The following is a 25,638-nucleotide window of genomic DNA, read 5'->3' as shown; positions in this document are numbered from 1 at the left end:
TTGCTGATGTCATGTTCATTTTTTCTTCTTTCTTTTTTTGCACAGAAATGATACAACTCTTTGAACCCCAAACTGCACTCAGATGAGCCTTTGTTTAAAAAAAGAAAAAGAAATAAAGAGGGTAATCAAACCAGGTCTTCAAACAACATCTTTCTGCTGATTTGCAGAAGAAAATCAGTAATAACTCTATTATTGTTTCACCATAAATGAGAAATGCCTTCTCCAAGTAGAAATGATAATTTTCACTTTTTTGTTCTTAAACTACTCCACCCTGGTTAGAGTAAACATTTGAATGCATTAAACTTCATCCCTTCGGTTATTGAAATTAAAATAAAATAAAAAATAGTTCTAGTTTTAAAAAAAAAGATACTATTTTGCCCTTTAGAGTCCCACATAACGTAACATTAGTTACAATAGTTAATTTTAGTTTTGATTAGAAAAGCCTCATCAAGGAAAACGGGGCAGTGTAAACCCAGTGCTGACCCCTCATGCATAGAAGCAGAGAGGGGAAAAACATGGACTTGTTCTTTCACTCCTTAAATAAAAGTCAGTGTTATCCGATTTATTACAGCTCCTTCAAAAAGAACATAGTTAAACCCATCACTGTGAGATGCTCTGCAGGGTAGGATCGGTCTTTCAGAGTCTAAAGAAAACATTGGTTTAATCAAGTGGAATCAATTTAAGAGCAACAGGCTTTACTGTCAGATAAAGGTGGAGTGAGCAGGAGCTGGGTAGTGCGCCTGTATGACTGAGGAGGACGCTCAGCAACACAGAGTTGAGATGTGAGAGCTGGCGGATGCATTGGGAGTTTATTTTGTGACATCTTGCCACACACTTGGTATCTATGCAGTTAGTGATGTTCAGGGCAGACAGGTGGAGTAGCTGCTACACTGATTGGATAAATGGATGGATGAATAAGACGCTCTGACTCCATGAGCGGCGTTTCTTTGATCTCTCTGAATTGCATTTTGTCTCTGGCTGCATGCAGTCTCCAGAGCAAGGTCAGGCTAGCTGGCTCTGTGTCGGCGGAAATGGTCTTCATTCTTTGATCTGCAGGAAAGAAAAATTAAATGGCGTAAGAGTACTTTATTAAACGGGGGAAGTGGGACTATTTTGCCACAGGATCCAACTCATTACCTCAGTGACAACCCCCGCGGCGATGGTGGAGCCAACATATCGCAGCATGAAGCGGCCCAGCTCCTTATAGTCTTTGTACAGCTCTAATGACACGGGCCTCTGGGTCTGGATCTCCACGATGGCATTCATGCCCTTACTCAAACACCTCAACAGAAGAGACACGCAAGAAGCAGCATGACATGAATTTGAATATTCTAACAAGAAGTTGACTTTATGGCGAAAAAGGGGTTAATATGATGCCATCTTGTGGTGGCATTTTCAGTGGAGAAATGTTTTGTCACTCATCTGACTGACTTCTTCAGTCTCGGCTGACTTCAGGTTTCCCAACATCATAAACAGCATATTTGCATAATGACTGAAAGTAGAACTACTGACTAATAATGACTAACAATGGGCCATGAGGTCAGTTTCATGATCATTAATATGCAAATTGTCATGACCACTGACCAATAGCCACCGGTATTAATCACAGAGAGTTGGGGAATGGCTGCGATCACAGCATTGTAAGATGGTGAAATATGTACCCTTAGGCCGCCTCCTCGATTCAGAGATGGCTCCTTTTCACGTAAATGGCCTCTTTGACTCCCCGCTCAAACCAGCGTTCGCCCCTGTCCAGGATGTGTACATGCTCATCATTGAAACAATGTCCACTGGCCTGTAGGTCTGCTTAGGACTTGTTTTCCCTGATATATATATATACACACAGCAATCCTCCTGGCAGTTAACAGCGTACACTATATTCCTCAGTTTGCAGCTGGGAGCCTGATCCTTGTGGTGGGCTTTGAAAGCCTTTCCCAGTTTTGTCAAATGTCCAGCTGGGATAACCACATTTACTCTGGGCTTTTTGATATGATGTTCGTCTGCTTCGCTTTGCACAGTGTCTCTGGGGATTGTGTTCGCTCTGTGTAGTAGCATCCTGATAACACCCAGTTTGTGCTCCAGTGGATGATGAGAATCAAACCTTAAATACTGATTTATATGTGATGGCTTGTGGTACAAGTCGACTTAATAAAGTTGGGGAATCCTGCTGTCAGCTGAGACAAAAGAAGTCACTTGGATGATTGGTGAAATGTTTCTCGCACTGAAAACTCAACGTCCAGATGTTAGGAAGCATAAACCATTTTGCATCAATTCCATCTGCTCTGGCATAAATGAAAATGACAACAGGTGCACTGGAGAGGCAACAGAGCTATGAGCATAGGTCCTACTACAGGATGCCCTCCATGCCACCTTCATGGAGTCTGTGATAAAAAAAACTGCACATGAGTTTTTTTTAGGACTCTGGCAGCGCTCCTCCTCCTGTTCCCCCTCATACCAGACTTTCTGCTGGGTTAAGGCCTTTCAACGGCCTGTCCAGCCTTCTTTGTAAAACTGCCCGTTGCCTAGCATCTCCTCCACACTATTGAGACTGTGCCAACCTGGGCGAGCTAGCATGAGGCACAACTAAAAGAAAAAAAGAAAAAAAAAAAATCAGTCATGAGGGGTCAGGCAAGAGCAATGATCTATGGCCACCACCTGCAAAACCTCCTTTCTGGGGGCAGTTTTGTCGTTTCCGCTCCAGTTGAACACTTCTCACTTTCATTTACGCCAAAGCAGCTAAAAATGATGCTTCGTGTTATGTTGTGATGATCTTTTTTTTTTTGAGCAGTGTATGTGCATCTACAGTAAATATCCAAACTACTGTTCGTGTAAAGTTTTGTTTAGGAAAAAGAAATGTCCTACTTAACTAACCACACTTCCCACACATTGACATTAAGGCGCTGGAAGGCAGTACCTTGAACATTTTATTTTGAAGGCTATTCATTGTTTCCAAGTTCAGAGAAAAGCTTCAGCGCTACCATAAACAAAGCAAATAATAAAAAACACTCCTAACAACACAATAAACAGAAACAAAAATGCTGGCGTGCATAATTGGATAGAAAATGATGATAAATCCTTTTCCAAACTCACTTTGGTTTCTTCTTCAGGACCTCGCCGCTGCTCTTGTGTAGAACACTAATTAACTTCCTTATGGTGGCCGGTTCGCTGACTGTCTGGTAGTGCAACAGTACCTACACCAAGCGTGCACACATTTCTAAAGTTAAAGCACATACAACTGTGCAAAGAGTCGTTTCACATAACATAATTATGCAATTGTCATCACTAAAATCTTGGCAGAATTGTTTAGGTGTGTAAAAGCAGAGCTTTGTTGGCACTTACTGGAAAGCCTTGTGTGATGGGGATCTCGATATTGAAAATGAGGACTCGAGCTCTGAATCGAGTGCAAACTCGAATAGGTTCTTTGGGATCACAGAACACACAGCCCATACTGGAAGGAAGCAGCCAGAAAATATGTTTGAAAAATAAAGTACAATAAAAATTTAAAAAAAAACACCCTACAAGCAAAATAAACGAAGTCTGTATTTAATCAAAACACTGTAAACCAGACCTCAATACTTATATGTACTGCAAAATATAAATTATAAATTTCCGTTGTTAAGAAATATTTAAAAATACTCATTCAGTTTTATATTAACACATCCTTAGCAATTAATTCTTTACTTGATCTTAATGATGTCCATGCCAGTGAGTGTCAGGCTGACGTGGTCTCCTGCTGCAGCCCAGTCCAGAGCCTCATCGTGTAGAGTAATTCCTGCAGTGCAAAGAGCACAGTGTTGTTCCCCAACTTGCCTTAAGGTGGCAGTGTTTACCACTCATCCACACCAGCAGATGCACACAAAAAAGGTCCACATGTAAGCAGACATCAGGCTTACATTTGTTTTCTTTGTGATTTTGCATAATGTACGCGTGTTTTTCTACTTCTTATTAATATCAAACTATTGTTTTTGTGAGATGCTATCAATCTGTTTCCCTTCAGGTTTACAGAAATTCACTATATGGCTGCCAAAAATAAACTTTCCACCTGTGCAGTGGGTGTTGAGTGATGCTTTGTTGTATTAATGTCAAACCATGACTAACAGACTTTGAGATAAAAAATAATTGAGGTCTCATTTGATAGTTTTTAGTACAGATACTAAAAACCGAGCCATATAAGGTTTTTATTTTTCAGCCCACCCTGATGACATTTCATTTAACAAAGACCGGGAGGGGAGGAAAAAAAGCACATGAGTGCATACCTTTGACAGTGCAGGTTTCATTTGGAGGCATTGCCAGTATTTTGTCTCCAGTTTGAATATAACCAGCCTCGATCTTTCCTGTAACACAGAAGCCTGAACCCTGGTCTGGGAAGAGAAAATCCAACGTCAGCAAAATCTCAGCAATCAAACACAAATTGGAGAAATGAAAACAGACATTAAGAAAATAGACATCAAGGGCCCATTTCCATATTTAACGTTACCTTTAAAGACATCGGAGACGCACAATCTGAAAGGTTTGTCTACAGACCTCTGAGGGGCCTTGAAAGCATCTTCAGAGGGGAAAAAAACAACAAAGAGGAAGTAAACAATAAGTAGCGGTAAAATGCTGGTAAATAACATGAGCTGTCCAGTGACCATTGGCGGTGAATCATGTTCTCTGTAAGCAGACTGAGACTGGATGTTGAATGTTTTGAAATAGATGTCAGTTCTATGGAAGCTAAACTTCACATGTCAGGCGGTGTTGCGTGAATCATTTTCAAGTAAGTCACGTCTATTGCAGCAAGCTTACAGTCAGAATGCATGGATTCTGTAGCTTTCATTTCAAGAAAAAAGGTTGCACAAAAACACACTGCTGCAGCTGCATCGTGTAAAGCTGGTTAGATTATCCACATTCAGTGCTAAAATCATTAAATCTAACTCGATGCTGCGAAGCGTCTTAGGTTTTCCATCTGGTGTTTTAACACTCATGCCAACCCAAAGAAAGGAAGTTTGAGTCATTCAATAATTAAATATAATAAATGTAATCAAATATTTAGTCAATTTTATTGTTTAAAGAAAAAAGAAATTTTCAGCTCACACCAGCTGACCTTCCCGGGACTGAACCAGAGATCTTTCACTTGTAAGTTTAATGAACCACCACTACACTATAAACCTTTTATCTCCGGCTGCTGGCAGATTGCCACTCTTGCCTATAGTTTGCATGGAAGATGTCAACTTGCCTGCAACCATTCGCAAACCAAACACCAAGTGATATATAAGTTTAAAAAGTGATGAAAACCAGGAACAGAAAAGATTCACAGTCAAAGTAAAAGTTAGTGCAGCAGGAAGGCACAGCTTTTAATTCAAAGACAAACAGTCTCCACAGTCGGTGTAGGTGGGAGTACTTGAGTCTGCGTCTTCCATGCAAATTATGGGCAAGCGTGGCAATCTCTTAGCAATCAAAGCATTCAAAGCAATTAGAAGGGGGTTTTAGTAAGGCACCTAGCAACTTCTAGCAACTATTGGCCAACTGGTTGGGTAAAACAGATTGTTCCCTGTGGCTCACAGGACCACTCTATAGACCTGTGTGACTGAGGCATATGGAAATAAACAACTTACAGTAAATACCTGCAGCTCTTAATGTGATTATAGGGTTTTCCTTGCATTAGTTAACAGCAAGATGAATTTCAAGCTGTCAAACTTGATGATCTACATATGACTAATTCTTCTTTCTGCATACCTTCAAGAACAGTGAGAGCAGAACTGCAAAGGGGTGAACTTCTTTTGACAAAAATATAAGTGCTGCAAACACACAGGCACTCCAGAATTTAACAGATTTAAGAGAAACGGCAATATATTTAGATTTACATAAAGACAGCTACATCAAGAGTTTAGTCTACTGACTTATGTTCCAATTTATATAAAGTTTTTGAAATATTTAATCCTGCTCTATAACTATAGCTGGGCATAGGTAGTGCAGTCAACCTTCTTAGGAAACAAAACTCGTGACTCATCACGTCAGATCACACATTTAGAAAAGTAGAGAGTGAAAATGTAGCTTGAGTCAAAAGGTAATAAGCGCTTTCGGCAGCTCGAGACGTGCCACAGTGTATTACCAATCTGCTCCAGCAGGCTCGGCCCAGAGTACCAAGAGGTGAGCTGTGACACTGAGCTCCTGGTGGCAAGGTTTTCTCCTGACAGGCCGCTGGTGGGGATGTAGAAAACATCAGACTCCTGGAAAAGCAGATAAACACGGAATCAAAGAGAGAGAGCAAATATTTACTCACAGCCAAAATATTATACAGATGCAGAGCTATGTCCTCAGACTTCGTGCCAGCTCACCTTGAATCCTGCCTGCTTGAGAAAATGGCCAAGTTTCGAGATGATTTCTTGGAAGCGCTCCTGTTGCCAGTTTACCTGATGTGTAAACGAACATACAGGAAAAAGGAAAAACACAAAGAAACAGAGTTTCCCCTTCAGCACTGCTTTGATATGGAAATGTGTCACCAACATGCCAGTGATTATAGGAAACAAAAACAAAAACACAATCTCACACACATACACACAGTTTCTTAAGGCCTTATTCTCTCCTGTTAAGGTCTTCAACATTCAGAAGGTGTGTATATATATAAAAATTTAACTTCTTTTAGACTGCAGTGCTGTCTATGCAGTCCTGCATATGGTGTCAACCAAGTACACCCGCAGTCTCACAGGGTAGATATACCACCTGAAGCTGAAGCTGGGCAGTACTAGTACAACAGTGACAGGCTAAAATATCAACCCACTTTTCTAAAATTCCTTCAGATGCCAGATATTACATTTCTTTAAATATATTTGCATGTAATGCTTACTGAACATCACACCACCATATTTCAATCTACGAGGCCTGTTACCAGGCCTTTTCTTGATAGATTAGATTTTTTAGTTGCACTGAAATGTGCAGTGTCAACTTTCACAATGATCTTCAAAACTGCAGAATAATTATAGTCATGACACCAACTTCGAGTTTCCTGGTAACTACAGCAATGATGACCGTGCTTCTGCAGTTATTCTGACCAATCGACTCTTTGATTTGTCCATCTATACACAACAGGCCTGCTCTTTCCCTTATCGTTTCCTATAATCTGAACTTCTCCACAATGTTGTTCTTGAACAGAAAAGGGAGATTCTGGGCACACCTTTTGCAACAAAGAAAAAAGATACCTTAGAAGGATTTGCTGGATTCACCCAACGGTGGACAAGCTGAAGATTCTTTTCAACGTTAATTTTTAAACATACCTGCAGGACTGTGTGCTTATTTGTTTAAAACAAACAGACTGCCACTCATATTGTTCAGCTGTAAAAAACAGTTGGTCTTAAAAATGCCTCCACAGTGCTTCGTTTTAGTGCAGAAGGTCTGACCTGGTCCATCTTGTTGACAGCTACAGCCAGCTGAGTGACACCCAGCGAACGCACCAGCAAGGCATGCTCTCTGGTCTGACCACCAGCCTCGAAGCCCGCCTCAAACTCTCCTCTGCTGGCATCCACCACGAGCACCGCCACATCAGCCTGGAGAGAGAGAGTAAGGCGAAGGGGTGTTGAGATTGGCATGCATACGTTTCTGCAGAGGCAGACTTAAAAATAAAAACCACACACTGTAAATTTTCCAAAACATATTCTGTTTGTAACTTTATAAACCACTGCTAATGTTTCCACATTTAGAAAGCATTTGCAATGCTATCAGATTTTAACATGAGCAGCACTGATGCTTTCAGAACAGGTCCTGCTTATATATTGTGCATAAACTACCCTCAAGTCTTAGGGGCTCTTTTTGTTGTTGCTTGTAGTAATTTATATTTGGAGTCATGGCTCTTCTCTGATCCCTCCCTGCCCTTCCACATACACAAAAAACACACATGGAAAGTGAGAAGCAGGGAGCCAATACAGAACAGAGCACTGATGGGGGGTTTAGTACAATTATTTTTAGAATATTTGATTATCGCATGTAAAATTTTATCGTCACGCAATGAATATTTTCCAAGTTAGTGAAAGAATGAAATTTTCCGTTTTTTACTTTCTGTTGTTATTTTTTCTTTCAGCATTTTTTGAGTTTTTACAGCATCAAAACATAGGCCCAGGAAATTTCTCAGTGTTGGAAAACACATTTAACCTGTGAAAAACTGCAATTACATCAGCTTTCCACCCACTCCACGCATCACAATCTAAAGCCAAAATCTTGTTTTTGTTCACCACATTTTTTTTCCTGTAATCAGTTTTGAGCATGTATATCAAGGGATGTATCAAAGATTCAGTAGCAAAAGTGCACAGACTTAACCCTTGATGTTTATATGCACTTCCTGAGAAAATCACTTTAGAGAACTGCATGAATGCATGTTGTGTAAACCTTTTAATGTCACCACTGGGATAGGTGAGTGCTGAGTTACTTACACTGTGTGAAAATTTAGATTTTTGCCTGCTGGCTCATCTTCTAGCCGTGCCTCCTCCTGTGTTACCATTTCTTTGTTTTAACATTAAATGAAGCCATGTTCTACATTACAGTTTGGACAATTCATGTCGAGTGTAGGCCAGCGTTAAGATACTGCACTGAATACATGCGTCACAGCAACTGGATGCTCTCCTCTAAACTTTAGTAAACTAAGTAAAAATGGCACAGTATCTTATGCAAAAAGAAAAACAGTCAAAAGTTGAAGAGACAAGAAAGAAATTGCAAAGAGAGCATGCCCTGAAAGCCAAATTTATAGCTAAAGCACATTAAATAAAAATAATTAAATCAGCTGACTGACGGGGGAAACCCTATTACTGACATTGGTCATAATGAATGCCCCAAGTGTTTCATGACAAAATATTTTATACTTTTATACTATATACAAGTATAAGCAGGTGGCTTTCTATTCATTTTGACTTAGAAATTCATGTTCTACTGGAGAAAATACATTGAAAATATCCTCCTAAGTACATGACACACTGTCACCTTGATTTGCTTACAGCAGAAACTCCTTAGTCACTACATGAAGAGGTAAATGTGAGGACAGTCATATGGTAAAAGAGAAATTACACGAGCTCCCCAAAGCAGACACAGACAAGCACACCCATGCCTGCAAAAACACCTTGCGATACCAACACCCAAAACCACCGAAGTTATTTCAAGATGTCAGGGTGCGGAAGGAGGGAAAGCGGCCATTTTAATCGAGAAGTTTTCAAAGTCAGAAAAATGTTTTAGGATCGGTTAGAATTGTTTAAATGGTTGAGTCATATTTGCAGCTAACCAATGGATTGAGTAGAGTACAGCAGAAGATTTGATAAACAGCAATCTATTTTTCAGAAATAGGTTACTGAGCACATAGGTTACTGAAATAGGTATTTTTCAAACTGTATCCCCTTCATTATTATTACATTATATTTATTATTCATCTCATAAATTATAGATGCATTCAAGCCACTTTTCAGTTTCTGATTACTAACCTGTACATAGATGTAGCTTTCTAACTTCGTTACTTACACTCATTCATATTCATCTGTAACCTCTTCTTATGAGGTCTGATTTTGTATTTTTGCAGCACTTAAATTTCATCAGGCACGTCCATTTCGATCATTCGTAAACTGTAAATGCGCAGCCCACCAACATCTAGCAACATCTCACTCACAGCCTTGATTTACATGCACTGATCAGGCTGTGTGAAGAGCTTTTCATGTTATACCTGTGCAGCTCCTGTGATCATGTTGGGGATGAAGTCTTTGTGTCCTGGTGCATCCATCAGTGTCACCACTTTAGAGTTTGTCTCAAACTTTGTCATGCCCACATCCATTGTAACACCTCTGAAGCACAAAAAGGGGGTAAAAGCCAACAATTCATTTTTTAACCATTTGATACACTTGGATATGAGAAAATTCTAGATGTTAATAGCGTGCTAAAGTGTCTGGAAGGCCTTATAAGGGAATCCAGATTTAAAGTCCTGGTCATTTCCTGTGTAACTGCACGTCTGGTGGGCGAGGCTCGTAAGTATTACGCATCTGCTTCAGAACTTAGTGATAAGTTGAATATGGATTCCCACCCATGTCACTTTCTGTTTCTGCAGTATTTCGCTTCCGTTTCACTCTGATAATAACAACAGAGTGCAACCAGGGACAGATTTTTTAACACTATTTTTTTTTTCCATGATAAATGCCTTTTGTACGAAATAAAAATCCCATGTCACGTAGGAAAAACAGCTTTCTTGTAACAAATTAACCCTTTTCATCCATCCAGAGCAAAACTGACCGACTGCATCGATAACTCAACAAGGCTTTTCTAATCTAAAGAAGCTTGAGCAAAAAAAGATTCCAAGTTGAATCTCACATCTTTTAGCATAACAGTAGTTACCTGTGAGCTAATAAATCTGATTTTACCCTCAACTTGGAATGCATGCATATATAGGCAAACATTTTTTGGAGTAATAAATATAATGTTATGTAATAAAAATATGTCCTTAAAAACAATAAATGCACATTTTCTCTGCAAATATAAATTTGCTGATTATTATGTAATAACTGTGCACGCATCTTTCACTTTGTGCGCACTTTCATAGTCAATATATACCTGTCTCTCTCCTCGCCCGTTTCATCCAGAACCCAAGCATAGGCGAAGGAGGCTTTTCCTGCCTTTTTCGACTCCTGCTCGTACTTATGCATGGTGCGTTTGTTGACATTGCCGAGCAGATATAGCAGGTGGCCCATCAGTGTGCTCTTACCCGCATCCACGTGACCTGTAGAGAGAGGACTAGCACTGTAATCATAGCGCCGAGTTGAGGGAGAAAGTCATTCAAAAAGAAAATAGGCTCTAAGGGCGGGGAGTGTTAAAGGACTCTGACGAGGAATGGAGGGAGGGATAGACAGATAAGGAAAAGAGGAAGAATGTGCAAAGAATGATAAGACAGGTGGGAGGACTGAAAATGATAAAACAGCAAAGGGAAGCCACAGATTGGAGAAGGAAATAAGTAGAATTGCACAAGTGGCAAGGGGGGTAGAAAGAAATGGGAAGAAGGATCGAAGGTTCTGGGGGGGGGGAGGAGGGGGGTATCGTGGTAAAACGAAAGGTTTCATAGGCTGTGGGAAACTAGAATCATCTGCACTTCTGAAACTACCAAGTCACTTTTTCTGCTGTAACTGAGAATGAGAAATAATGATTGAGCAACTGAGCTGGTCTGAAGCTCGACTCATTTACTACATTCAACGGTGACATAGGCACAGCCAACCAAACAAGGGCAGAAAGAAGAGATCTTCAATATGATTAACTGCCCAACTGTAAATCGAAATATCAAGGCACTGAACACAGGTTCTAGAATATGAGGGGAAAAACCAACTCTGCAAGAAGTGCCCGATTTAAAAAAACAAAAAAAAAGGAACTCCCACTCAGCATACTTTTGGGTATACTCCCAAATTTCGAAGCACTGTGACTGCTGATCTTTCTCTTCTTTTAACGTATAACTTGGATTTGCATGCATTCAAAATACCCCAAAGCGTTAAATGTTAAAGTACTATTTAACTGAGTGGTGCACAAAATAGTTCATAAAGGTGGAGCATTAATATTAGTATATTCAGCCTACCTATAACTACCAAATTTAACAGAGGCTTGCCCCCTTGTCTCTTCTCCAGCTCAGCTTTGATATTGATGGCCTGCCGTGCCTTCCCAGATGAACGGCTCAGGGTGGGACCGGTCACGGGCTCGTCCCCATTGGACCCTTTAGATGGAGTCTCAGGGCGTTTGGAGGCAGCTTCTGTAGCTGTGACGACAACACCGTTCTCCCCTGTACTGAGAAGAGAAATTGAAGTGTGAATACGCTTCTTTGCAACAACTGAAAATTATGTCTCGCAAGCTCTAATCTCCTTCTAACCAAACAGATCAGTCTTTAGCTTTTGCTTTAAATTAAACCACAATTTTGCTAAAGGCTTAAATCACAGTCAAATAACTTTTTTTTTTTACTGTTTTAAGAGAACAATCTGAACATGACAACAGGGGAAGGGTTAAGTTACCTTGGAACATCAAAACCCATAGTCTGCTTCTTTCCAGAGACGGTCATGCGGGCCACTTTTGGTAAAACTTCAGAGTCCAGTTTATTGTGAGAAGCATCTCTGCTTTTAGCTGAGAAAAATAAGAGACACAAAAAGGCAAACAAAGGCCTCCATGACTCACACTTTCTCCAAGGAGAAAAAGTTTTTCCGTTTGTTTTTTTTCCACTGTGGTTGCTTACATCTAGACTTTTCTGGGCATGCACTAAGATCAAGGTTAATATAGAAATATTAGCTAAACTAAAAGACATTAAGATTCAATCTTTCAACAATTATCAGAGTAAGTGAGTGGAGCAGCTTCAAACCTCAGATTCACAATGTGTCTAACCAGTCCAGAGAAATAATGTCAATATTTATTGTGTTATTAAGTAGATAATGTTTTGTCTGTGAAGGTTCTCAGTCATCCAGGTCATCGTAGTCAAAGGAGATTGCAAAGAAAAGCGTCTGGACTCCTTTAAGTTGCTTGAAGATAATGTTTTACAACACTCTAAAACAACCATGCACACATCAGTGATGTCCAACAGATTCAGGTAATGACTATTTTACTAGTTATGGTTGCACGTTGGCATATTCTTGAGAGCAGTAAGAGTGCAGATTGCAATAAGTTGCACTTTGAGCCTCATATCTATCTGATTGCTAGTTCATATTATGCAGCAGTGAGACTTGTTGAGGTCACTGCTTTGTCATCCCAGTCCCAAATGGCCACCGGTCCCAGTCATATCAACCCGTTTCTGATTCATTTAGACTGGGCTGCACAGCCAAGCCTACTGCACACACTGTGCGTCTGTGCGCGGCAGTGACATCCTGGTTCAGAAAGGGTTAATTTCAGAAGTGGCCGTTGCCTCCCGTCTCCACGTAAATAGATCAGTGTGACACAGCATTTCGCAGAATGAATCTTTTGAAAAGGTGTCACCTCAGCAAGTGCAGCACTGAAAGTGAATGCATCCATTATCACACACGCACACACGACTGATTAAAAAAATATGTCCATATATGCACAACAGAAAGCCTGAACTGCTACAAGGTGAAAAGGGCCTAAGATCTAATAAACTGCCACTTCTATTAGTCTTTATTTTATGTTCCTTTCCTTGTTGTATCAAAATAGGATAAACTCCCACACAACCCCCCACTGCATTCCTTCAGCATTTCTATAATGTGTTGGAGTGATAAAACAGTGGATATACCTTCATCTTCTAGCTTTTGTTTAGCATGAATTTTATGAAAACACTACAACTCTGTCAATCCTTGCATGTTTATACCTTTTGTTCATCATAAAAAATACCCTGAGGGAAAATGAGAGGAAAGAGGTGCGATTCAACAGAATATTAATGGACTTTCTCTAACCAAACACTCTCTGAATGACTTGCTCTGCATTAGAGAAAAAGTCCCTTTCACTCAGAAACATTGCAACACAAGTCAGCTCACCACACTCTAGTGAGGCTTTTTAAGTTAATGGCATTTGCATACTGTTGATTCCCACACACTTATCCATATCTACTTAAATGTGGAAAAAGGGGACAACCAAAGCAGAGCTTGCAACAACTGAGATAAAAACTGAAAAACTACACTTAAGAAATGACAGGTAAATCTAATCGACAAAAGAAAAAGGTTCAAAAAAGTACCACCGCTGCGATTAAATTACAGCAATTTTAAAAACACCACCGTCATATGAAATCTACTGTTTCAGTTTCACCTGTCCTGCAGTAAGCAGCAACATGAGATGGAAAAAGTACTCTCTGGGGAATTTTGGTTCTTCGTGCAGCTGGGGGCTTTTCTGGTCCTTGTTCAGTGACACAGAGGTTTCTACCACCTGTGTCAACAGAACATCAGGCCACTTGAAAACTTGAAAATCACTTACAATTCTGTATCTAAAGGAGTTGGAGCCCTCTCTAAAATCCAGTCAATTGCAAATCACCCAAAAACCTACATATTAATTGAAATTAGTACAAAGATAAAACATTAAGGGTCAAATTGGGAAATGTTATTGCCTTTTAAAATATGAATGTTAGCAAAATAGTTGAGATAGCAGTGCAAAATAAAACTATATATCATTTTCTTTGGTGTATAAAATCAAAAATATAGTGGAATCTCTATATGCAAGGCCGTAAACCTCATAGCTCTGATCTTTAAGCAATAAAGGGCGTGGCATTGTAGTGCAGGAGTGCTTTATAAATTGTACACCTACCCAATGTTATTGCTGTCTATATGCAGAATACCAAGTACTGAGGACAATGTAAAATCTACAAATACCAATACTGAGCTTCAGGCCCCGAGACAGGGTCCTTGACAGACAGCCACTGACAGTCTGTCTGTATATAAAAAAAACAGGCCAGCAACCATGATGGTAGAGACGGGGTGGGTTTGTGCATTTGGATTAGCTGCACAGCTGTAAATGGTATATACAGATTCTGGACCAGGATCATTTTTCATTCAATCAATCGATTAATATAATTTGACAGTAGTTCAAATTATGGTCAACTGATTTCATTCTTATTCATGTTTCACATAAGAGTCACAACTGTTTTTGGAAATAAGGCTAACACTGCCTCGTTAGAGCAAGTAAGAATGATACGACAACTGGGAAACTCTAATGAATCTACCAATACACACTGTGATTAAAAAAATACATCATGCTCTAAAGTATGTGACAGGTTCTTTGCTTTTTTTTTTTTTTTTTAATGTTTTTTTCAAAAAGAAAAAAGAAAAACCAAACATTCTGCTGTACTCCTTCAAGTTCTTAAGCAAATGTCAACCCCCTTATTAACTGTGCATGTTGCTTTGTCAAAACACTGCAACACTTTTCCAAACAGGATGGTAACATGAGAAAAATGATTCGGCGCAATATAGCTCCGAGGCGCAGAGCAGGATCTTTTACCTTGTTTGGACTGGTAAGTAAACACATGGTATCCTTCTATCCAGGATTTCTCTATTATAGGGGACCCTTAGTGTGACTGAATGAGTAAGTGAGTCATCTTATTCATGACAGAATAAAGGGAGTGCACCCAGGATATGCAAATCAACCCTCCCTTGTCTGTCCAAACACAGAAACGCAGTGCGGACAAAAGAAAAGGTGAGGGGTGGGGCAAAGACTACACCAACCACTTGAGGCCGCTACAGCCTACGAGACATATAAGGTGTGTCGACTTTATATCAAAATATCTAAAGAGAGACAGGGGTGGGAGTGGGGAGGAATAGGGGAATATTTGAAGTGAGTCACCTAACATTTCTGAATGTGCGCCAGTTTCATCTCTAATTTGTATTGTTACAAAAAACGAAAAAAGGGAAATTAGTAATTAAGAATATATGTAAACCAGTTTAAATCTATTGTTAATTACACGATTTCAACCACAAAGGCTGGAATAAAAATCCATGGGGTTCTTCGGTTTAAATTTAGTCCATCTTCTACCCTAAACTTGTGGATCTATTCTCAATGAGACAATCTGGGAGTCAAACTTCATTCATGTTTGAAAAATAGATGGAAACATGAATGAAAAAGAGACTGCTGGTGGAGGCAAAAGCTATGAGTAGGATCTGACCCCTTTCACGATGAGTCATACAGACCCACAGTGTCAGTACCACAATTGAAGATTTCATAAAATATATATATATATATATCTGCTTCTGTGACTTCCACCTACTCAGCAGTTAACCTTTAGTCACAGAAGCTACTTGAAATTCTCACCTAATGTGTTTTTATAGTTCAAAACAGGTCTATAAAGAGACTGTCTCTGACCTACAGCACGACAACCTACAACTTTAATGTACACTGTGGTTTACACTGTTGTCTAAAAAAAAAGGAGAAATAAATAACTATGTCAATCTATTTTAAGTGACATTATTGTTCAGTGCTTTCTTGTTTGAGGAATCTAGAAGTGAACTTTAATGACAGACATGACTGCACATCTGCCCCTTCTGCAGAAAGAACGCCAAAAGACCCGCATGGAAAAATAAACAAGTCTCTATGCCAACTTTAACAGCACCATGCATCAAGCAGGGTAATGATAGTAACGATAGTGAGGTTTTGAAATGACACACTGTACTGTGGCTGGACTCAAGTACTCACATTCTCAAGGGTTACTGTACATGAGCTTTTACCTTATTCCTGTTCAAACCTACATTTTGAGTCATAATTATATTCACACATTAAGATCTCTGTCATCTGTATGTTGCTCATGCATACAGGACCTTTTTCTGCACTTTTACATTATAGAGTAATTGCCACTGGATGACTTATTTTTCTGCTACAGTGTTTCATATAAAATTAGTTGGAGAAACATTTCAAATCTTAACTACTTTAAGAAACTGTGACTCTTTTTTCATGCACATTTGTTAAGTTATCCCAAAACCACAACTTAACAACCCTCCCACCACCAAAAAAAGGTCAAAGGGTCATACACTACATGTAATGCTTTAAGAATAAAACTACAGAAGTCTTAGTTTAGCAAAAGTTGATAGTGATTGGGAGAGCCTAGAAATCTGAATTTACCATTTATAACAAGCTGCTTAAATATGGTTTTAACAACACTTTATTACAAGGTACACCTTGCTAACCCTGGTTTGGACCCACTTTTTTCTTCAGAACTGACTTAATTCTCAATGGCATAGATTCAACATGGTGCTGGAAACATTCCTCAGAGATGTTGGTCCATATTGAGGTGCTTGCGTGACACAGTTGCAGCAGATTTGTTGAATCCACATCCTAACATCCTTGATGAGAATGTCCCGATCCACCACATCCCAAAGGTGCTCTACTGGAGTGAGATCTGTTGACTGCGGAGGCCACTAGAGCTAAAATAAAACTGATGTTCAAGAAACCAGTCTGAGATTATTTCAAGTTGCTCATGCTCAGTTTGAAATTCAGCACATTGTCTTAACCATGTTTACATACCTAAATGCATTGAGTTGATGACATGTGTTTGGCTGATTAGATATTTGTATTAATGAGCAGTTAAACAGAAGTGTATGCTCTGAATAATATGCAAGGGTTTGCACACAACTTAAGGCTGAACTGTTTGCCAACATGAAAAAAACCCCCAACAACAACAACAGCAGGGGCGACTGTAATCTTTTCTGCCATAGAAAGAGCCTAACAGCTATATTATTAATACACACCTTCTTCTAGACATAAATTTTCCACATTTTATCCCAATTTTTGCAAATTTAGAGCATGTCTGAATGGAAAACAAGCATGCAGCTAAGCAGACTTTGGCATAAAAAGTAGCATTCTGCTAAAGCAAGGCGATTAGTGGGTTAAGGATTTATTATATGACACTCCCCATCTGCAAACAATAACTGCAATAACTAAATGAGATCAAAATTTGAAAAGAAGCACTTGGTCATGTAGTTTGACGGTAACTGCAGTTAGATGGGACTAAAAACTTCCCTGCTGCTGTTTGTTTCACTGAAAGGCATTTTATCCAGTTTTTCCCCCAACACATAGCATGGATTTCTTGGGTGCGTTGCTTGGGAATGTTACCAATATATGTCTGGGCAAATGATATGTCCAGGCAGGTCGCCCAGGCATACTACAGTCTGTCCAATCCCATGTATTGCACTGAAGCCTGGCCATAGCGGGCAATGCTGTTGGATTTATACTGACATGTTAGTATTAGGGGCGGACGTTATAGTCTCAAAATTATATCACGATATTACAGAATTGTAGTGGCACAGCATAAGTCAACTGTAAGCAGAAAACTAGCCTATCAGGTTTTTCCCTGGACCATTTAAGTAGAAAATAACCACTTAACACTTTAACAATAACTCACACTGCAAGAGCTGCACAGCACTGTTACACAAACAAATTCAACCATATTTTCTACATGGGATGTTGTATCCCAGTTTGCGCTTTTAAACCAGTTGCCTAAAGCCCTGCTTTTCCACTGTGTAACCACATCAGTAATTTCCATCCACCGTTTGCTCTTACTGTCGTATGGAGCATAATTAGCAAGTGTTCAGGCAGTTTTTGGTGGAGTCATTTGCTGACATTTGGGACAATCATCCCTGCTAGCATCTCTTCCTTTGTAGAACTTTCTTGTACTTGACAGGTTGTTTCTGCCTCAAGTGGTGAAACACATTTATTTGTTGCTTCCACCTTTAGCTGGAATAGTTTTCTTTCAGTTTTCTTTCTTTCTCAACAACCCTCTTCTTTGTTAGAGGGTTGTTGAAGCAGCTCCTTTTCAAATATTCAATCGAAAGCTCACATGTGGCTCTAAGAAATACCCGAGTTTGTCCCCTGGTTGGATGCAATAAGAAACATAAACGCCTGGCATTAAATTTAAAAATAAATTACTATTATACTTGTATTACAAAACAATACCACATGGCACAGCCCTAGTTAGTATGTCTGCATTGCTCTGCCATCATGAGTCAAACTGAGCTGTCAATGCCAGACTTGAAAAAAATCAAATCGTGATCAAGATACATTTACTGAAATGCAGGAAGATAGAAAGACTAAAGACGCACCAGAGTCTACGCATGTATAATTTAAAAAAACTATATGTTTACACTGTTTACACTGGCAGAATTATAAATTAGCAAAATAAGGAAGTGAGATATAATTACAGCCTATTATATCGTGTTTTACAGAGCTATAATCTTACTAATCCACTTACTAGGTTTGCAACATACATTATTACCACACAGATCTATCACAGTTATTGAGGTCTGTGTCAAGTCTACTGTTACAATTCTGGGATGTGCACATCAGAAAATGATGTAGCCTAAGGCTTGGTGATATGGGCCTATGCATCGAAGAGTACTCTGTTACCTGGACAGCAACTCCACTGCTTGGCGAGGGGGGGGGGGGAGGAAAAAAAAAAAAAAAAAAAAAAAAAACACACACACACACACACACACACACACACAGGACCACAAGCAATTAGGTTGTTCGTTGCACGTGCCTGCATACACACAGGCCTCCACCTGACACAAATAAAATCTAATTATAAAATCTTACCACAGCCTGGACCCTGACAAAACTTTAAAATAGAGTTATAGTTACTGTCTCAGCTCATATTAGTAGCTGATATTTGGGACAGAAAAAGAGCTAGTGAGTGCCTCCAAAGATTTTCAGCTACTGGAAACCGCTAAACAGCTTTCAGGCAAAGTATGAGAACCACTCACCCAAACAATTTCATATTCAAAATCACATTTTGTGACAATGATTGCATAGTAAATACTGAACAGAGAGATTCCTTGATTTGTAAGTCAAATATTCCTAACAAAGATTTCTTTATTTATAAGTAATATGTGGTCGTTTAAATGTGTAACATGTTTACTTAGTACAGTATATATATTTGCACGATTGGTATTAGGAAGTAGTAGGACTAGCATGTTAACTCCTGGGAAAGTGTAGCTGTTAACAAATTTGAGGAACTACTGTGCATGCCAGCTGCATGGTTTTTTTTTTGGTTTTTTTTAAAAAGACATTTAGGATTTGTCTTGCATTCAACCACAGCACCGAGGTCAAATGTTCTGAATGCAAAATTTTCCATTTTGCCCTTTAACAGAACACACACCACAAAAAAGACATAATACTGACGCATGTAAGTCCAAGTGCATCTGCTTATTTTTGACCACTTGTTAGAACAATAGTATTTTCCAGAGTTGGCACCACTTCAAAACCATAGTTTGTGCAACATGTATGCCTTGCAAGAAATGCAGAGCCTGTAAAGACACAAAGAGGATTTGATCTGTCACAGCCTTTGTGAAAGCTGTGAAAGTTGAGAGGCTTGATCAGATTTTCCTACGTAGGTGGTGTATAAGAGGCACAGCAGTCTATCGGCTGCTGTGCAGAGTCGACATGTGCTTGGCTTGACATTTTCTCCAAGAGTGCAGCTTCCTGCACAAACCCACACAGCGGCTCCCCTTGAGAAAAAAGGACAAATAGCTGCTGGACAAAACCACTTGCTAATAACAATTTGTTCATCTCTTGATTCCCTGAAAAAAAAACCATTATAAAAACACTCTGGACCTGCACATTTTCACACAAAACAGACCACAACACGTCCAGGGCATCTAATTATTTCCAAACACCATTTTCCAAGGACTGCAAGCTTTGTACACTGAAAAACCTGTTTAACCTCTAATGTTTATCTTGCTATTGTTAACACTAACTGTCCTTTATCATTTATCATCTCCCTCAGGCTCTCCTTTCTGGAAGACACCCCGGGGGTCCAGTTTACTCTCTGCACCTGCATGACGTTTACTCCTCTTCTACCAACATGAATTCCCACTTAAAACAACAATGAATGAGTAAAAAACAAGAGTGTCAAAACCAGAAATGCCTCAAGACACTTTAGCATAACCGTTTAAAAATGGAAGCTTTACTGCAGATAAACAATGTTTTCTTTATAAAAATGTCTCTTTAAAAACAGGCAAATGCTCTGTTAACTGGTAAAGATACCACTATGACCAACTGTTTATTGTCCTATACTGGCAGTTTACTATACAATTATACATTAAAATAGAGCACTTTAAAATTCATTAGGTAGGATTAGTTCCTTACAACAAGCCAAAAAACGTGTTTGACACACGCACATTCGCAAAAACTGAAGAAGACTAGACAGAGGTTCACTCAGAGCACATAAAGTCAATCATCTTTATTTCGAAACAGACAAATTAACCTTTGGCAGTGTGCGAAGACACACCCAGTGTAAATTAAACCCATGTATACAAAACGAAATTAAAATCTTTTACTACAGTATGAACGCATTCACTTTGACTAATTCAGTAAAAGTATATAGTGCTTTCATGCAAAAAAAACCTGTTTTTCAATATTTAACAGTTAAAAGATTTTGCTTGTCTTTGTGTGTCTGTACGCATATGCGTATGTGTTCCTCTTCCCTCATGGGAAAATCTCCAGGTGTCCTCTAAACCAAAAAGTCAAACCCATGATCTCAAACACAGGCAGCAGTAAACCAGTACAATGGTTAACTGATCCATATTCCAATAGCTGCAGCACACCTGCAAACAAAGTCAACCTCTTTTGTCTTTTGAGGGTTCATGCAGCTCAGAAAAAAGTCACATCTAGAGTATACATGAACTTTCTCTTTGCTGTGATCATAAAAAAATTAAAAAGCCATTGGCCTTCGAAGCATACAAAAATAAGACTACATTTAAAATGAAGGAGAGAAAGCTAACTACAGCAATAAGAAACAAAGATCTTTCTAAAAGTTCCTAAAATACTTAAATTGTTCTTTGAAGGTTTGTTTGGGTTAGCTAAGATTATTGTTAAGCTGCCAGAGTGAATTCATTTCTCTTTGTTCTGTATGTGTTCACTTAAAAAAAAAAAATACATAAATGCTTGAATAATCTTCTTTCTATTATTTTTTTAACCAGTGATCAGAGTCAGCATGTCATTTTGTTGGACCCAAAAGTTCTTTTACTCCCCTTAAATGAGTGCAACCCTGAGTGCTGCATCTCTGGGTTTAGTTCAGTGATAAGAGCAAAAGGGCCCTGATAGAAGTGGGGTTCTCATTCAAAGCAAGTCAAGTTAGCACCAAGGTAGATGCAACTGAATTAAGCGCTTTCCTTGTGGCTACCTGGTGAAAGCTTTCCGCTGATTAGCACGGACGATGTCATCAGGCGAAGGGGTGTCGAAGCGGAAAGGTACAATCGGCAAAAGTGTGGGAAGCTGCTGTTTGGATTTCTCCTGCGACTGAGAGAGGAAGGCCTTGTAATAACTTCCTCTCCTCTGACCTTTTATTTTTCCCTTCAGTACATTTTTCATCCTCTTTTGTCTTCTGCTAGTCTGAACAGACAGCGTAATCGCAAACACTGATGGTTTTGCAAAAACGGAAACATCCAACCCCAATGCAAAAGCAGCTGGAGACATGGGTGATGGGAGGTCACTTTCAAGCTGATGGAGACCTTCTCCATGTGACTGGGCCATCAGTGAAGTCAGATCAATAGTGTGACCTGGTTTAGGTTGTCTGAAGATTTGGTGGTATGGTCTGTGGTCGAGTTCACACTTGGCACCACCCTCTTTAGCACTCTCTTCTGACATGCCAGTCTTCTCTGGTTTTGCTGGTGAAAAGAGCGACGTGAGGGAGCACTGTGACCCATTTGAGGTGGTTGAGGTTTTGCTTTTGTGTTCAGATGCCATATGTGACAAAGAGAGCTGCTCAGAGAGACCAGGTGGTTGCTTCAGTGCATTTTCTGGAGATTCAGAGCTGAAAGGCTTGGGGGAAGTTGAGAAACTGTTGCTGTAATGCTGCGAGGCAAGCTGGGACAATGAGACAGTGCCAGCCAGACATGGGGGAGTGATGCTAGTTATTTTTGATGAGGAGAGAGCATTCGCTAGTCTTTCAGTGCTTTGTGATTGAGGGGAACTCTTTCTGTTTTGGTGCTGGGAAGCAAGTTCGCACAGGGATAGTGTTTGTGCTGGTGCAGCCATTCCCTGAAACATTGCAGATGGTATGCTGCTTTGAGGAGTAAGGAGAGAGTTACTGAAAGCTGGGCTTCGATTTGAGTGCTCCTGGATTAAATCGGCCAATGTTGGGCTACCCTTTGAACCACCCAGCATGGCTTTGCCTCCAACCCCAACAGACTGCTGATTTTTCTGCACAACAGAGCTGAGACTCCCAAATCCAGGAGGAGCAGCCATAGAAGAGCCTGCAGCTGCTGTCTTGGGGTTGTTTAGCGATAGACTACTGAGTGAAACTGAAAGGATGGAGGGAGGAGAGGCCGGTGATGCTGATAACGTCTTTAAAGATGCCAAAGCTCCCAGTGAAATACTACTCTGACTAGACATAATGGATGCTGTTGTTGTTGCGTTTAGTCCTTTGTTGAATGAGGAAACGTCCAAGCCCTGCCTTGTGTCAGCTACTACTGACCCCTTATTCTTTTGCTCGTGCTCAGAGATGAGCTGTGCCAGACTACCACCACTGCTAACACCTGGGCTAATGTTTTTAAGGCTAAAATCCTGCTTTTCACAGCTGCCGGCATTTGGTTGAGATAAGAGGTCACATAAGCTGGGTGCTTTTAGTTCGGGTACATGTGGATGTGCATGTTTGTGCCCATGTGTGTTGGCTTCATGTGCCTTGGACGTCATGTCTGTGTGAGAAGAAGACAAGCAGGCTCCTTACCTTACAAAAGCCAAGTGCAGTTGTCGAAGAGGAGGGGTGGGGGGGACCACAGAGCAGAAGTCAAATCAATCATATAGTAAAAAAAGAGAAAAAAAAGACAGAAAGAAGGCACTTTGTTAAACATTTGTATCACTATACAAATTTGTGTGAAATCAACAAAGAACACTACTGTCTGTTAGGCTTCCATACACCCAATAATGACACATATTTATATAGAAGTACTAGCAGCAGTGACCTATGTTGACTGCGTTTGAGGAGGAAATGGGAAATACTTATCTTGGAACACCCACCTATACAGAAAAATTTTTTCATAGCTATGAAACTCCACAGAAAACCCAAATCTGTTATACAACCCTTTAAATGCCACAAATTAACGTCCTCCCGGTGTGTTACTACACTGAATCACTCAGGGGTAACAGTTTTTAATCAGTAAAACAATTTTATTTTGACCCACTCAAGGTGTACCTTTGTCAGCCACAGCCTCTTGTTTGGTTCTTTGTGGTTGCGGCGCTTTGTCCTGGTTAGCTCGCTCTACTGTACCAGTCTCTTCAGCTGTACTTCTGGTAACTGGAGCAGTTTTAGTGTCTTCAGACAGTACTGCGTCCAGTGCCCTCTGTGGGTCAAATCCACATTTTATGGCTGCCTGGGTCAGGACTGAGTCCGGCACTGCATCTCCCAGCACAGTCCGCATGTGGTCCAGACAGGAATACAGCTTGGCTAAAGAGTACAGCAAATGTTGGACACACACAATAGATTTGTGATCCATACAAAAAGCACAAATTTTAAAAAAGACATCAAAAGTTTAAAGGACAAAATGAACTGGTGCATGGAACCTTTAATTGTAAAAACACAAAAAACAAGTTGAGAAATGTTTATATTCTGAGACGCAGTTGTGTGCTCAAAAATACTACCTTGATCAAGAGGGTTGAGATTCTGGTTGACAGTAGGGGACACAGGGACAGCCTCATCTTCAAATTCTTCCTCCTCTAAAGGCTCTTCCCTTGGTGCATGTCTTTCTTGACGCGAGTAGATGAACTGATTTGCTAGATAAGCCAAAACCATTTAATTTTAATAGTAGATTATACGTTATCATATATGATGTCTACTTAATGTTGCATATTTTCAAACTTAAACTGGAAAGGCAAGCAACTATTGTTATCAATGACTGTAATGAAAAAAAGTTATTTATTTGAAAATGCAGTGTATGCTTAACTTCAGACAGATTCAAATTAGTCTGCTCCATCTTCACTATGCATCAATGGTAACCAACCTGTTGCTGGTGAAATGCAACAGTAGTCATCCTCCACAGACTGTCCATACATGTCATCATCTTCAAAGTCTGAAAAAAAGAAGAAAAAAACAACACTTAGATGGATACCTTTGCTCATTTTGTTGTGCCTCACAAAAACAGTCGTATACACAATTGCAGTAAAGTCCTTTTATGCCAGCTGTGACTTTGCTTTGTCAGCAACTTTATGAATGCCACTGCACACTAGAAACCTGGAGATTTTCCTCTAATCGCTTAACTCTAAGCTTTATTTACAGATATATTCCGCAAATTTACAACATTGGGAGATTTGAATGTAAAGAAGAGCAAGTAAGGAATCTGGTGTTATTGGCACAAACTAAACACTGGATAGTTAGCAAGCTAGGCAAGTAGCTAGCAATAACCTGAGTAAACATTAGTAAATTTAGCAGTTACACACACCTCACATCAAATTTTTTTTACTATAACATTAATCCAAAATGTTGGGTTTGCGTGGGTATTAGTAATTACTGTCGTTATGGGACAATTTACCATACGCTAGGTGCCAGGTGACACGACAACAGTGGGATCTTGCCAGTTAAACGAGCTAGCATTAGCCGCTACAGCTACTGAGTTACTGTAAACTTTAGCTTAGCTGTAAACAGCTAACTGGTTTAGCTCTTAGACGCCTTGCCGCGGCATTTAAATGAGAACCGTTTTTGCCATCTACCTTCATCGTAGTTGTAACCTCGAACATTTCTATGACGAGACATGTTGATTATGCCTCCTCTCTCGGCGCCACTGTTATGTTATTCGGTTCACGGACATGTGTCCACTGCCCAGCGAAGCTCCTGCAGTTGCTGCTGTGTGAAGCTAGCCTACCTTAGCAGGCAGGTCACAATAGATTCGACAGTCACGCAAATACATAAATGTAACCACAACACACACAAAAATAAAAACAAACAAACGTATTTGTTGTAATTACGTCATTTCATCGACGCCGAGCTTCTGCATAATTAAAGTAAAATAAATAATAATAAAAAGTTTTTTTCTTCGCTGACGTAACTTCCGTTTGTAGTTGGCATAAGATCTCAACGGGTTTCAAAACGTTTACGCTGTCAGACCTATATTACACTGGATTTATTTACAGCTACAACTCTGTGCATCCGTCAGAGTAAAGTTCTGCAAGCCTAAAATAGTAATATAAGTTGCACCCCATATATAAAAAAAAGAAACATTGCACGACACTTCGAGTTTAACAGTAAATAATAAGAAATAACACAAACCA

General features: G+C 39.7%; 1 protein-coding gene across 2 annotated transcripts; it reads right to left on the bottom strand.

Annotated features, from left to right (window-relative positions):
- hbs1l (HBS1-like translational GTPase) lies at positions 1-25,405 on the bottom strand. Of its 2 annotated transcripts, XM_026194335.2 has the most exons (18): positions 25,081-25,405; positions 24,375-24,443; positions 24,016-24,147; positions 23,570-23,821; positions 11,982-12,090; positions 11,555-11,760; positions 10,549-10,714; positions 9,671-9,788; positions 7,374-7,520; positions 6,315-6,389; positions 6,089-6,206; positions 4,475-4,543; positions 4,254-4,358; positions 3,679-3,769; positions 3,337-3,445; positions 3,088-3,188; positions 1,138-1,282; positions 1-1,050 (listed from the first exon to the last, which is right to left on the bottom strand). In XM_026194335.2, the coding sequence occupies exons 1-18, from the start codon at positions 25,121-25,123 to the stop codon at positions 1,039-1,041; spliced, it is 2,067 nt and encodes a 688-aa protein (XP_026050120.2). In that variant the 5' UTR covers positions 25,124-25,405; the 3' UTR covers positions 1-1,038. The 2 variants fall into 2 exon arrangements, with proteins under 2 accessions (XP_026050120.2, XP_026050123.2); XM_026194338.2 differs by lacking the exons at positions 1-1,050; positions 1,138-1,282; positions 3,088-3,188; ... (9 more) ...; positions 11,555-11,760; positions 11,982-12,090 and adding an exon at positions 20,603-23,099.
- Between the last annotated feature and the right edge of the window lie 233 nt (positions 25,406-25,638).

The sequence above is a fragment of the Astatotilapia calliptera genome, chromosome 15 (assembly GCF_964374335.1).
Source record: "Astatotilapia calliptera chromosome 15, fAstCal68.1, whole genome shotgun sequence".
Lineage (NCBI taxonomy): Eukaryota > Metazoa > Chordata > Actinopteri > Cichliformes > Cichlidae > Astatotilapia > Astatotilapia calliptera.
The sequence above is the reverse complement of the archived record's forward strand: the minus strand, read 5'-3'. Positions and strand labels throughout refer to the sequence as shown.

What these genes read in the sequence shown, in the direction of transcription:
- hbs1l (XM_026194335.2), bottom strand. Translation starts at nt 25,123, where the DNA reads ATGTCTCGTCATAGAAATGTTCGAGGTTACAACTACGATGAAG. An exon ending in ACGGGCGAGGAGAGAGACAG is followed by an intron (nt 9,789 to 10,548) that starts GTATATATTGAC and finishes TTTGTGCTTCAG; the next exon opens with AGGTGTTACAATGGATGTGG. An exon ending in TGATCACAGGAGCTGCACAG is followed by an intron (nt 7,521 to 9,670) that starts GTATAACATGAA and finishes CTCTCTCTCCAG; the next exon opens with GCTGATGTGGCGGTGCTCGT.